At 38.8% G+C, this 14,465-nt stretch overlaps 1 protein-coding gene across 1 annotated transcript; it reads right to left on the bottom strand.

Annotated features, from left to right (window-relative positions):
* Positions 1-285: 285 nt before the first annotated feature.
* On the bottom strand, positions 286-1,393 carry LOC130679056 (olfactory receptor 6C2-like). The gene has a single exon (XM_057486773.1). The coding sequence runs from the start codon at positions 1,216-1,218 to the stop codon at positions 286-288; it is 933 nt and encodes a 310-aa protein (XP_057342756.1). The 5' UTR covers positions 1,219-1,393.
* Positions 1,394-14,465: the final 13,072 nt, after the last annotated feature.

The raw sequence follows: 14,465 nt of genomic DNA on the forward strand, positions 1-14,465 counted from the left end.
GCAACCTAAATTTTTGTTACTTCCTTTCTCTATGGAGTATAGTTTGGGCTTTCTGAAAATCTATATTCATGCTCAGTTATGAAAGTGAACCATCATAAAAGAAGGTCTGTTTGATTTTAAGGCCATAATGCTGACTTAAGTCTGTGGGTCTAAGAGTAATAGAAAAGAAACTTCAGTGGTTAATCAGAACGTAATTTCAGTACTGTATTGTTGACTTGAGTGAAAAAACATAGTAAAAGACAAAATATATGTATTTATTTTAATTTTTAAATTATTTTTAGTTTCCTAATTCTGTGAAAGAAATGCCATCTTTTTTATTGAGTCCTTGAAGGCTTGTTTAACTTGCTTGTTCCGCAGAGTATAAATGAAAGGGTTCATCAGAGGGATGACTGACGTGTTGAGCAATGACACCACCTTATTCATGGCCACACATTCCTTTGCTGGTTTCATATACATGAAGATGCAACTTCCATAGGTGATGGAAACTACAATCACGTGGGAAGAACAGGTGGAGAAAGCCTTCTTTCTTTGCTGAGCTGAAGGGAGTCTTAAAATAGTCTTGATGATGTATGTGTAGGACACAGCTACACAGACTAATGTGAAAATGAGGGTCAGCACAGCCATGACTACCACGAGCTGCTCTATAAATTGAGTGTCTGAGCACATAATCTTCAGAACAGGAGATACATCACAGACAAAATGGTCAACGACATAGGAGTTACAGAAATCCAGCTGAACTCCTAGGCTAAGCGGAGGGAGTATGACAATTAACCCAATCAGCCAACACAAAAGGACAAGAATGGTGCAAACCCTGTCACTCATGATGGTGGTGTAGTGCAGGGGCTTGCAGATGGCCACGTAGCGGTCATAGGACATTGCAGTTAGGAGAAAAAATTCTGCTGCCCCAGTGAGGATGATAAAAAATAATTGGACAGCACAAGCATTAAAGGTAACCCTTCTGTCCCCAGTTGTCAGGCTATACAGGAATCGAGGAACACAGACAGTTGTAAGTACTATTTCTAAGATGGAGAAATTCCGAAGGAAAAAGTACATGGGTGTTTTTAGATTTGAATCCACCAAAGTGAGGAGGATAATGGTGAGATTTCCAGCAACAGTGAAAATGTAGGTGAGAAAAAGAAATCCTGATATAAAAACCTGTAGTTTTGGGTCATCTGTTAATCCAAGTAGGATGAATGTTATTGCAGAATGATTTTTCATCACTGTCTTCAGGTATGTTAGAAAATCACAAACTCTGAATCTGAGGAATAGAAATAAAAATAATATTCAATAGGATGTATAGGGAAAAGTAGCCAAGCAAGTCCAGAGGAGCACATTTTTTAACCTTTACTGCATTGACCATTGCAGCAGCATCAATAATCTGATGTAGAAGTGACTGCACTGTGCCTCATTTCCTTGGACTCCACTTAACTTTGGTCTTCGGAATGTGGTTTATAGAAAATGTCCATCTGGAGTTTCATTTTCACTACAGGTGCAGGGCCAATTTTAAAGTAGTTAAAAAATGCCACAAAGATATACCTGAGATTAGGACAGCAATCATGGTATCCTCACTCCTCAGGGTAGAGTAGGAGATCCATAATTGTTAATAAATTGGAAAATAGGTGTACAAAAATATTATTTACCAATCCATCAGAGGAATATATTACAAATTATTCTCACACCCTGCCCCAGTATAATACTACCAAGGCGTAATTGTATTATATTTCATGTTTTGCAACACTTGTCTTTAAATAACTGCTTAATCTCAATACCCTAGCCAAGCCTTTACTGTGTGGGTGACCAGGGAGCAGAACAGAGTAGCTATGAAATTTCTTGACTCCAGAACTCTCTTGAATTTCTTCTTTTATCTGTTAATATGCTGAAATATTCAAGCCTGTGTCCCTCACACGTGCCTGTTTGACCAGAATTTGTTTTGCTTCCTTTCCTGAATTCCTGTTTCAATATCCTTCTGTTGCCTAACATCTCACAGCCCCAGGCTTCCCAGGATCCTGACAAATGTGATATTCTGATGGTCTTCCACAGAGAACTAAATCCTGTCCTTAGGCTTCCATGGAACTTGTTGGGGTTCTGTAATTTATGCACAGATATTTCATCCCCCAAATGCCTTCTAAGGCTACTTGCGACAGAGGAAGCTGAATTGAGCTTGTGGAAAGTGTTGACTTCTTTGCCGTGATTCCTTTCTCTGAAGACTCAGTTTCCCCCACAGGAATTCCCCTAATCTTAGCTGTCTCTGTCATTGCTTCCCAGGATTCCTCTCTGCTTTTCAACACTCTGAACCAAGGACAGAGCAGACTGTGCTTATTTTCCTTACGAACACTTATTATCAGGGACTGATACTTAACAAGGATTAAATATGACATGGAGAAGAAATAAAAAATGACTATTTGGTGTGGATATTCTTAAAAGCTGAAAAATCACAGTCTATCCTTGTGAGTGTCCCTACAGGACTGCCTCCCCATGTGGCTCCTTTTGAGGATCATGTCAAAGAAGCCATTTTATCACCTTCCTGGAAACCACTGAGTATTATTTCATTTCTTGTCTTTCCTACCTATTCAGTTACCTTCCCGGTTATTGGGGCAATGTTGTACTTCTAAGTATTGTCCAATCTGGAATTTGTTTCAGGTCAAGGTGAACTGAAAGTTTCCGTGTTTTCAGGAAAGCTGTCATTTTAGTATTTTGGTCAATTTCTCATCCTTAATTCTAATAATCACAAATAATGAAAATGTTAGCTTTCTAAATGTTTCCTAATCACAAACAGTATCTCTGAGGCATCTGGGTTTCTTCAGTAAACATCTAGAATGACATATCCCTGAAGGCATTCATTATTATGTAATATGAATTTTTTTAAAGTGATGCTTTGAGATATTCCCTACAAAATACCTTAAGTGCTGCTTCCCTCTGGACTTAGGGAGTGCATCATTCCTTTTCTATTGAGGAGAGCTGTCCCAGTGTGAGAGAGTTAATGGACACTTTCATAGGAAAGGGCTGCTCACCTGGGTTTATGGGATAAGGAGTTTGCCAGAGTGTTGGAAAATAAATAATGTATGATCATGCAGAAATTGTTTTCCTATGCAAAGACATGAGGGTGTTTGGAGAGCCACACATCTTCCCCGTTAGTATCTCTGATGATCTTCCCTTTGGCTCCCTCTTTCTGTATAAACCAGTGCCTTACTGCTGGCCAATGCAGCGACCCCTGGTCATTATCACTGCATGATACACCATGCGTATCTCAAAAATATACAATCTTGTGTCCTCAATTTAGAGGAAATGGCTGGATTGAACTTTATAAATTAATTCACATCATTGTTTGAAAGATAACTTTCAGAGGAAAATCTTTAGTCCAAAGAAAATATATTTCATACTAGAGATTTAGTCCATGATTGTTTCCCTTCCTGATATCAAGGAGAATTTTAAATTATAGAGATTGTTTATTATTTTTTCTCTTTAAAGAAAATAGCATGATTTGTATCCTCGATAATAAAATGAGTACATATTTACTACATTCATCTAGAACCAATGGAAAAGAATAAGAAAGAAAAAAAACTTAAATCAAATCACAATGTCCATCATTTTTACTATCTTGTATTTGTTTACAACCTCTTCCTACATTTGTAATTATGTTTTGCAGTTATTTGTGCAAAATTAATTTTATTTGTAACATTTGATGTTTTCCTCACCTAACCTCTCTTTATTTAAAAGCACTTCTGATATATTTTCATTATATTATTAAATATTCTTAAAACGCACAGTTTTACTTGCTTGTCATATCCCAACATATAAGGAGGAAATGATAAAAATAATAGTTCTAATAGTGAACATTAAGGTTGCTTCTGTACCATTTTAGAGGGTATCCTTGTATGTAAATCTTTTTGTTTTCATCAGATTGCTTTCTCATTTAAGAACTATTCAAAAGAGAAATAATAGATAAAGAGCATTCCATACTTACTGCCAAACTAGTCCTTGAGAAAATATTCTCTAGTGTATACTCCTATCACTGGTAAAGGAGAATCTTCAGCTCAAAGCCTTTGGAATATAGGCATTATTATTTTGGATTTTATTTTAAATATATTTTACTGAAAAGATAATGCTAACTGATAATTGATTCATTGATAATTTTCATAAAAGTGAGGCATACCACTTTATTCTAAATGGTCATTTCACTACAAAATCATAATCTTTATGCTTTCCTGACCTTAAAATTTTTAAATTAATTAAAAAACATGTACTTATTCATGTTTTTATGTGAGTTATTTTACTAAATGCCCCAGTGAAAGAACAACACCAGATGGTCCAGATACTAGAATGTATTCTAACTAATAAGCATGACAGTAACTACTATGGACTCTTTTAGGACTGATGCAGCCCAATGGGCAGGCTGAATATGATGAAGGATAAGTAAAATAACTATTTAAAAGGTAGTTATAAGTGGGCAGCTTCCCCTTTAGAGTATTTATTTTTATTATTATTACTAATGTATCACTGATATACATTTTTATGAAACTTTCACATGAGCAAAATTGTGGCTACTACATTCACCCATATTACCAAGACCCCTACACACACCCCACTGCAGTCACTGTCCATCAGTGTAGTAAGATGCTGTAGAGTCACTACTAGTCTTCTCTGTGCTATACTGCCTTCCCCGTGGCCCCCCTACATTATGTGTGCTGATCATAACACCCCTTAATACACTTCTTGCTCCCTCCCCACCCCCTTTAGTAACTGCTGGTCCCATCTTAGAGTCTGTGACTCTGCCTCATGGACTGCTTTTTCCACAATTTCCATGGTTCCAGCTTCAAAACATCTAGTTACATAAATAACAAACAGCTCGTACTTACTTTCTGGTGGCTCTCATCAATTTTAGAGACTGAACCCAAAGTTCTGCCTTGGGTCTGAGAAACATTCGGTGCTATAAGCTCTAATTTTGAGTTAACTTTGTCATACTTTTAAGGCCCACAGACTCTTCCAGAGTGCCTGAAAATGCAGGGGGATGTGCAATGGCACTGAGAGGGGCACCCTTCGCTCTCCTCATCACCAAGTTTAAATGAGAGCTGATGATAGATAGCTTCTATCTCTACACTATTAAATATTATTTCCCTGATTTCTGTGACTGAAAGAATTCACAAGGGTAAATAACTGCTACTAACTCTGCCCGGCTGTGGAAGTAAAAATAGTCTGACCTCAATGTGCAAAGGAAAGCTCCATAAGTTTTCACTAATAGTAATGGCATGTGCTTTATCAGTTTCCTTGGCTTAAGTACCCAGGGATCAATTAAGAGAACAAACAAAAGTGTCCTTGGTGATCCTATTCAAACCACCAATGAATCTATAGTGAAGTTAACTTTGGCACAAAAAGACAAAGAGAGAAAAGAAAAAATTAACTAGCATTTGTGGGTCATTGTCCTCAGAGTTTAAGAAATGCAAGCATAATGACATCAGATTCTTGTCATGTTCTCTTCTCTTTATATCATCTAAATGATAGAGGTCGTCTGATGGTTTCCTTTACAGGACATATTTATATGGTCTACTCAGTTCAGTTGTCCTTACATGTCTCATGATTAGTTCTTAAGATACTCTATTTCAATGATTAGGATAATTGAAGGTTTTTCATTTTGTTCTACTGATCATACCGTTCACCCATTGGCTTATAAAGATAGAACTAATTAGTAGTCATATATTTATTAATCACTGCCATAACTCAACTACTGATATTTCATTGTCAAAACATGTAGAGATCTTGTTAAACCCAAAGTTGCCAATCTGTTTATCAAGAATTCAGGACCTGGGTTCATTGTGCTCAGTATCCACCATTTTATCATAAGTCCAGATCTCAGCCTCACACTTCCACAAGACATGGATATATAAAAGTTTATTCATTTTATTACCCAAGATCATAAGGGTGATTCCAGTTTGGGGATATTATAATCAATGCTGTTAAGCACATTTCTATATACTTCATTTCACGGATATATATGTATATATGTTCCTTTGCTTCCCTGTTATTCACTTAGGAGTGATATTATTGTATTAAAGGTGTATGTTTATTGATAATAGGTGCCAGAACATATCTCCAAATCATGGCACTAACTAATTAGTTCTCTCACACTAGTAGTATATGAAATTTCTAGATCCAGATCCTCAGCAACACATGATGACCTCTGTCTTTTTCATTTTAGACATTGTAGTGATTGTGAACAGATGGGAAAAATAAAAAGCAAGCACCAAGATGGTAAGTATAATCCAGATGTGCACAGATTGTCATATCAGATGAAGGTCAAGGCCAAACTTGAAACCAACTCTAACTATAACAGTGTTCTCACAGAACACCTAACACAAACCACAGCCAACCTGCACCACTCCAACATCACTGTCACCCTCACCTTCACCCACATAAAAACATAACACTAAACCTAAATCTAGCCCCAATCCTCACATAAACCCATACCCTAAGTCTAAAATTAACCATTTAATCACCATACTTTTAAGCCTAAACCTAACCCAGCCACTCACCCTCACCTCTCTCCCTCACACTTATATCAACCACAATTTAACAAAATCCAAAAAAACCCTGACCACAACCTAACATTGAAATTTACACCTAAGTCTAAACGCAGCCATATACTCACCTTACATTAAGCCTAAACTTTAATCTAATCCTAACCCTAACCCTAAACCTAATCCTAATGCTAAACCTCACCCTAACCTTTAATCTTAATCCTGACCCTAATGATGCCCACTCACCCTCAATCCTCACTCTCACCCTAACTTTTACACACACTATTCCATAACCCGAAAACCAAACCTAACTCCAACACTATCGCTGAACTGTACACATAACTCTAACCATAACCACATCCACACACTACACCATATGCCAACAATAAACCTAATCTTAGCCCTAAGACTAACACCTCAACCTCTGCCTCAATCACTCGGAATGGTAACTCCAAGCCTAACTCAAAATCTAACACTCACCCTAAACCCATATCCTAAATATGAACCTAGCCATCATGATGGTAAACCTAACCCTGCACCAAACTGTAACCCAAAACCTACACATCACCTGACCCCCTTAACTTCATCCACATTGTCACCCACACCAAACTGTAACTCTTAACATAACTCTACCATAACTCTAACATTAAAACCTAATCCTAGGTCTAACCATAACCATATCCCAACACTACACTGAACCCTCTCCCTAACACTGGCCTGGAACCCTCAGTGTCCACCCTCACCCACTCCTTAACCCACAGCTAACAGTAACTCTAAATCTATACCTATCCCTGCCTCTAACATTAAATCATCAAGCTAGGTCTAACTGTAACCATATTCTCACGTAACACTTAACAAGAAACCTAATCCTAACCCTAACCTTGGCCACTCACTTTCACCCTTAATCACACATTATCATAACCCAAAATAAAAACCAAACCCCAAGCCTAACACTGAAACCCAGACCTAACCCTTAACAATAGCCATACCCTAATCCTGTACTCAACCCTAAACAAACCCTAACCCTGGTGACTCAATCTGACCCTTCAGCATTACTCTCACCTTAATCCCCTCCCCACTTTACCACGAGTTGAAGCCTGAACCTAACACCAACCCAAACACACTAATCAAATTCTCCCATAAACATATCCTCACCCTACACAGAACAGTACCACTGAACCTAGCCCTAGCTGTAAGACAAACCCCAAACGCTCACCCTCACTCCCTCAGAATGGTCACCCTAAACCTAACTCTGATGCTAATCTTCACCCTAAACCCAAATCCTACCTCTAACCCTAAACATAACTTCAACCTAAAACTAACCCTAACACTAATACCCCTATCCCCTCATCTTCACCCACAGAACCATAACAAATAACCTCCCTCAAAACATAACCCTAACATTAAAGCCTAACCCTGAGTCTAACCATAACGACATCCCCACCCTACACTTACCCCTACATCTAACCCTAACTTTGGTGACTCAGTCTCACCCTTTACGCTCACTCTTGCCTTCTCCCATACTTTCAGAGAACTGCTTATTGGTATGACTATTACAGTGGGGGAAACCCTCTCCACACACACTGGAACTGGATGCACTCACTCTTCCCTGCATCAGAGTTGTCATTTCTGAGTCCTTCCTCCTTCACCTTTCATTGTCTTCCAGAATTGTCTTCAGCTGTCATGCAAGTAGGCCTCTCTCTCCAGTTTTCCAGACAGACCAGATAAGTCTATATTATCCTTAGAGTAAGTTATTTACTCTACCCTTTATGACCTGATGATTTACAAGTATAAAACAGAAGGTTAAAAATACCATATGAACCAAGGAAGTGAAAGACCTATACCCTGAAAACTATAAGACACTCTTAAGAGAAATTAAAGAGGACACTAGCAAATGGAAACTCATCCCATGCTCCTGGCTAGGAAGAATTAATATCGGCAAAATGGCCATCCTGCTTAAAGCAATATACAGGTTCGATGCAATCCCTATCAAATTTCCAATAGCATTCTTCAACAAACTGGAACAAATAGTTCTAAAATTCATATGGAAACACCAAAGACCCCAAATAGCCAAAGCAATCCTGAGAAGAAAGAATAAAGAGGGGGGGGATCTCGCTCCCCAACTTCAAGCTCTACTACAAAGCCACAGTAATCAAGACAATTTGGTACTGGCACAAGAACAGAGCCACAGACCAGTGGAACTCCAGACATTAACTCAAACATATATGGTCAATTAATATATGATAAAGGAGCCATGGACATACAATGGGGAAATGACCGGCTCTTCAACAAATGGTGCTGGCAAAACTCGACAGCTACATGTCAGAGAATGAAACTGGATCACTGTCTAACTCCATATACAAAAGTAAATTTGAAATGGCTCAAAGACCTGAACGTAAGTCATGAAACCATAAAACTCTTAGAAAAAAACATAGGCAAAAATCTCATGGACATAAACATGAGTGACTTCTTCATGAACATAGCTCCACAGGCAAAGGAAACAAAAGCAAAAATGAACAAGTGGGACTATATCAAGCTAAAAAGCTTCTGTACAGCAAAGGACACCATCAATAGAACAAAAAGGCATCCTACAGTATGGGAGAATATATTCATAAATGACAGATCCGATAAAGGGCTGACATCCAAAATATATAAAGAGCTCATGCACTTCAACAAACAAAAAGAAAATAATCCAATTAAAAAATGGGCAGAGGTGTTGAATAGACAGTTCTCCAATGAAGAAATTCAGATGGCCAACAGACACATGGAAAGATGCTCCACATCGCTAATCATCAGAGAAATGCAAATTTAAACCACAATGAGATATCACCTCACACCAGTAAGGATCTCCACCATCCAAAATACAAACAACAACAAATGTTGGTGAGGTTGTGGAGAAAGGGGAAACCTAATACACTGCTGGTGGGAATGTAAATTAGTTCAACCATTGTGGAAAGCAGTATGGAGGTTCCTCAGAAAGCTCAAAATAAAAATAGCATTTGATCCAGGAATTCTACTTCTAGGAATTTACCCTAAGAATGCAGCAGCCCAGTTTGAAAAAGACAGATGCACCCCTATGTTTATCACATTGTAATACAATTACATTGTAACTATTACAACTATTGTATTAGTTGGCACTATTTACAATAGCCAAGAAATGGAAGCAACCTAAGTGTCCATCAGTAGATGAATGGATAAAGAAGATGTGGTACATATACACAACAGAATATTACTCAGCCATAAGAAGAAAACAAACCCTACCATTTGCAACAACATGGATGGTGCTAGAGGGTACTATGCTCAGTGAAATAAACCAGGTGTAGAGAGACACGTACCAAATGATTTCACTCATCTGTGGAGTATAAGAACAAAGAGAAACTGAAGGAACAAAACAGCAGCAGACTCACAGAACCCAGGAATGGACTAACAGTTACCAAAGGGAAAGGAACTGAGGAGGATGGGTGGGAAGGGAGAGATAAGGGTGGGGGAAAAGAACTGGGGGCATTACGATTAGCATGTGTAAAGTTGGGTGGGGGCACGGGGAGGGCTGCACAACACAGAGAAGACAAGTAGGGATTCTGTAGCATGTTACTACGCTGATGGACAGTGACTGTAATGGGGTTTGTGAGGGGGACTTAGTAAAGGGGGTAGCCTAGTAAACATATGTTCTTCATGTAATTGTAGATTAATGATACCAAAAAAATACCATATGATGGAAGAACATTTTGATATATTTGCTGAATCTCAGCCCTAGATGGTATCTTTCCACTACCTCAATTTTCATTACTGTTCCACTTGCAGTGAGGTCTAATGGAGTCAAAAATCCAGCCCATGAGTCACTGGGTGCTAACCTGAAATGATAATCCTTGTCTCACCACATGAGTGAATGAACAAACAGGCAAACAGCCACTTTAGTTTAATGACTGCGGAAATGCTACCTCAATTTAACAAAGACTTGTTCTGCAAACCCAAATCCAAAAGAAGGCCAAAAACAAACTATAACTATTACAGTAGTAAACTCACCTTTATTTTTATTCCCTTCTCCAAAAAAGATTCCAAAAAGACTGTATGTTTAGTCATCTACTTTGGTATTTCTCAGTAAAGCCTGAATTTGAGCAGACAGTTGGAACGAACTGCATGAAACCTTACATTGCTACTGGAGCCCTTTACAGAAAGAGTCCCATAGTGGTTCTTCTGTCTCTGATGGAAAGCTTCTTGCCTTAAGTCAAAGTTTCTGTCACCATGGAAGCCAGGAAACGTTCAGAATAGCAGTAAAATCATTCAAGATAATCATTTATAAGAGAAATACACTGTCCAGTATACACCCAATTAGACTATGATAAATGAGGCAAGTTCCCATCTGATTTTTAAAGTTTTACATAGCAGAAACTCTCGTTGATGGGACCAGTTAAAAATGTGAACTCATGCATTCAAAATTGGATATTGTCATCATTCAACATTAGTATGGCAGAAGTCTAAGAGTTCTTCATAATAATAATAAAAGTTTAATGTGCTACAAATATTTTCAGTCAAAAATCTTTCAATACATTAAATGGTTGAGGATCACATCAAGCCAATGACTTCCTGGAATGGACATGGGGTGCATTTGTTTTCCATTGCTGCAGAAACAAATTACCACAAATATAGCAATTTAAAAGAGCACCCACTGGATTATCTCATAATTCTGTAGGCCAAAATTCCAGTTATAATGTAGCTCAGATGGTTCTCTGCTGAGAATATCACAAAGCTAATAAAATCAAGATTTTGGCAGGGCTGCATTCTTCTCTGGAGACTCTCAGGATGAGTCTGCTTCCAAGCTCATTTAAGTTCCTGGCTGCACTCAGTTCCCCCAAAGTTGTGGGACTGAGGCTCCTGTTCCATTGCTGACTAATAGCTAGGGCCTGGCCTTAGCCCCCTGAAGATTGCTCTCCCATCCTCCTCGCACATGACCTTCCCCAGGGTCAAGTCACCTGACTTCCTCTTCTGCCTTAAACAGGAAGAAAGCTCTGCCTTTAAGGGATTGTGTTGTAATTATACTGTGCTCCCTCGGATAATCTCCCTATCTCAATGCCAGCTGATGAGTGACTTCAATTACACCTACAGAGTCTCACGCAGGGTAACACATTCACTGGTGTGACACCAGAGAGTGGAGTTCATGGCCAAAACTGCCTCCCACGTGGGGAAGAGTGCAGAGGGGGGGCGCTCCCTTTTTAGTAAACACTTCTCTATCACTTGAATGTTTTTCCTTATTACAAGCAAATATTAGTTTTGTAGTTTTAAAAGCCTTTTTAAAAAAGTATTTAAGCAAGCATCTACTTTTAAGTACACTCAATGTTTCCAGAATCCCTCATTCGTAAATAATATAAATTGCTCTATATTTGTTAGTTTAAATAAGGAAAACCAACTAGCTATTATTGTTTGGTTAAGTTTGATTTAAGGTGGGCCCCTTAAATCTATCTGTGAAGGCTTTTACAAAGGTATTTCTTTTCCCCAAAGTATATTACTGGCATCACAACAGAATTGAAAATGTACCTGCAAATGTGACTTATTAAACAAAAAAATGTTATAATATTATGACTAATTAAATATTCAACATTTTAAAACACACATTAGGTCCTCTCAACACTAAGCATCATGAGAAACACAGACAAGGGAAATGACCTGACTGCGAAGACAGAAAAACACAAAATAATACCAACATACATTCGTGGGTGGTATACAATTTAAACCTTGGGAAGTGTAGAGTGGGGATATGGTTACGGTTAGACTCAGGCTCAGGCTTTAATGTTGGGGTTATGGCTCGGGGGAGATTAAGTGTTGCGGTTCTGTGTGGGTGAAGATGAGGGTAAGAATGAGGGAGTAAGTGTACTTGTAGAATTAGGGTTAGGTTTAGGAGTGGGGTTAGGTTTAGGATGAAGTTATGATTGGGGTTAGAGTTAGGATCTGGATTTAGGGTGAGGGTTAACATCAGAGTTAGTTTTGGGATTACCATTCTGAGGCAGTGAGGGTGAGCATTCAGGGTTTGTCTTAGAGCTTGGGTTAGATTCAGTGGTAGATTTCCAAGTCGGGTGAGGATATGTTTACAGATAAACTTTAGGGTAGAGTGCTCAGGTTGGTGTTAGGCTCAGGTTTCGGGTCACATGTAGTGTGGGTGAACATGATAGTGAGGGTGAGGGGTGAGATTGAATCATCAGGGTTAGGATTTGGTTTAGGATTAAGTGTATGGTTAGGGTATGGCTATGGTTAGAGTTTGGTTTGGGGTTCAGTGTTAGGCTTGGGGTTTGGTTTTGGTTATAGGTGTAGTTAAGTGTGAGTGAGGCTGAGGGTGAGTGGCCAGGTTTAGGATTAGGATTGGGTTTCTGGTGAAATGTTAGTTGAGGGTATGGTTACAGTTGGACTTAGCTTAAGGATTTAATGTTATAGTTAGTTCTACATTTCGTTTTGGGTTACGGTTTGGTTTTGGTGAAGATGAGGATGAAGTTGAGGGGTTAGGGTGACTTGTAGGTTTTGGGTTATGGTTCAGTGTAGGGTTAGGTTTGGCATGATGTGTAGGGTTAGGTTTGGCATGACGTTAAGGATATGTGTTAAGGGTGAGTGTTAGATTAAGTGTTAGGCTTAGAGTTACTGTTCCAAGTCAGTGAGGTTGAGGGTGAGGGTTTCACTTAGGGCTAGGTTGAGGTTTGTGGTTTAGCATTAGTGTTTGGTGTAAGGTGTGAATGTGGTCATGGTTAGAATTAAGTCTAGGTTTCAGTGTTAAGGTTGGGGTTAGGGATAGGTTTTGGGTTACTGTATAGTGTGGGTAAAAGTGAGGGTGAGGCTGAGTGGTCAGGTTTAGGGTTAGGGTTAAGTGTAATGTGAGCATACAATTGCATTTAGACTTAGGTTTCAGGTTAAGTGTTAGTGTTGGGGTCAGGTTTTGGTTTTTGATTATGGTAAAGCATGGGCAAAGGTGAGGGTGAGGGTGAGTGGCCAGGATTAGGATTAGGGTTAGAGTTAGTGTTAAATGTAGTGTTGCAATATGTTTACAGTTAGACATAGGGTAAAGGTTTAATGTGAGGGTTAGGGCTAAATTTAGGTTTTATGTTATGGTTATGGGTGTGTGAAGGTGTGGATAAGAGTGAGGAGTTCAGAGCTGGTGTAGTGGCAGGTTTAGGTTTCATTTTGTGTGTATTGGGAAGATATGGTTATGGTTAGACTTACAGTCAGGCTTTAATATTAGGATTATGGCTTGAGGGAGGTTAAGTGTTATGGTTCTGTGAGGGTGAGGATGAGGGGGTAGGGGTACTTGTAGAATTAGGGTTAGGGTTCGGTGTAGGGTTAGGTTTAGGATGAAGTTATGGTTAGGATTAGATTTAGGATTTGAGTTTAGGGAGAGGGTGAGCATCAGAGTTACATTTAATATTACCATTCTGAGGCGATGAGGGTAAGCGTTCAGGGTTTGTCTTAGAGCTCAGGTTAGGTTCACTGGTAACGTTCCATGAAGGGTGAGGATATGTTTATGGATAGAGTTTGGTTTAGGGTAGAGTCTTCAGATTCGTGTTTGTTTCATGGTTCGGGTCACAGTAAAGCATAGGTGAAGTTGAGAGTGAGGGTGGGGTTTGAGACTGAGTCACCAGGGTTAGGATTCTATTTAGTGTTAAATGTAGGGTTAGTGTAAGGCCGAGTTAGGTTTGGGTTAGGTTTTAGTTTCAGGTTTTGTTAAAGTGTGAGTGAGGGCGAGGGTGTGTGGCGAGGGTAATGGATAAGATTAGCTTTCTGGTGAAGTGCAGGTTGAGAATATGGTTACAGTTACATGTAGCTTAAGGATTTAATGTTAGAGTAAGGGTAATATGTATAAAAAATTTCTGAGAATAATTAATTTTCTACATCTCCTAGGGACTACAGACATAGTGGTTTCAGTTGGTTATTTATCTGTGAACATTATGACTGTTAGAAGGATGAAGAAACATTTGC

Source organism: Manis pentadactyla, chromosome 10 (genome assembly GCF_030020395.1).
Source record: "Manis pentadactyla isolate mManPen7 chromosome 10, mManPen7.hap1, whole genome shotgun sequence".
Classification (NCBI taxonomy): Eukaryota; Metazoa; Chordata; class Mammalia; order Pholidota; family Manidae; genus Manis; species Manis pentadactyla.

Bases quoted from the DNA above. Each gene is read 5' to 3' on its own strand.
- LOC130679056 (XM_057486773.1), bottom strand. From the start codon at position 1,218: ATGAAAAATCATTCTGCAATAACATTCATCCTACTTGGATTAACAGAT.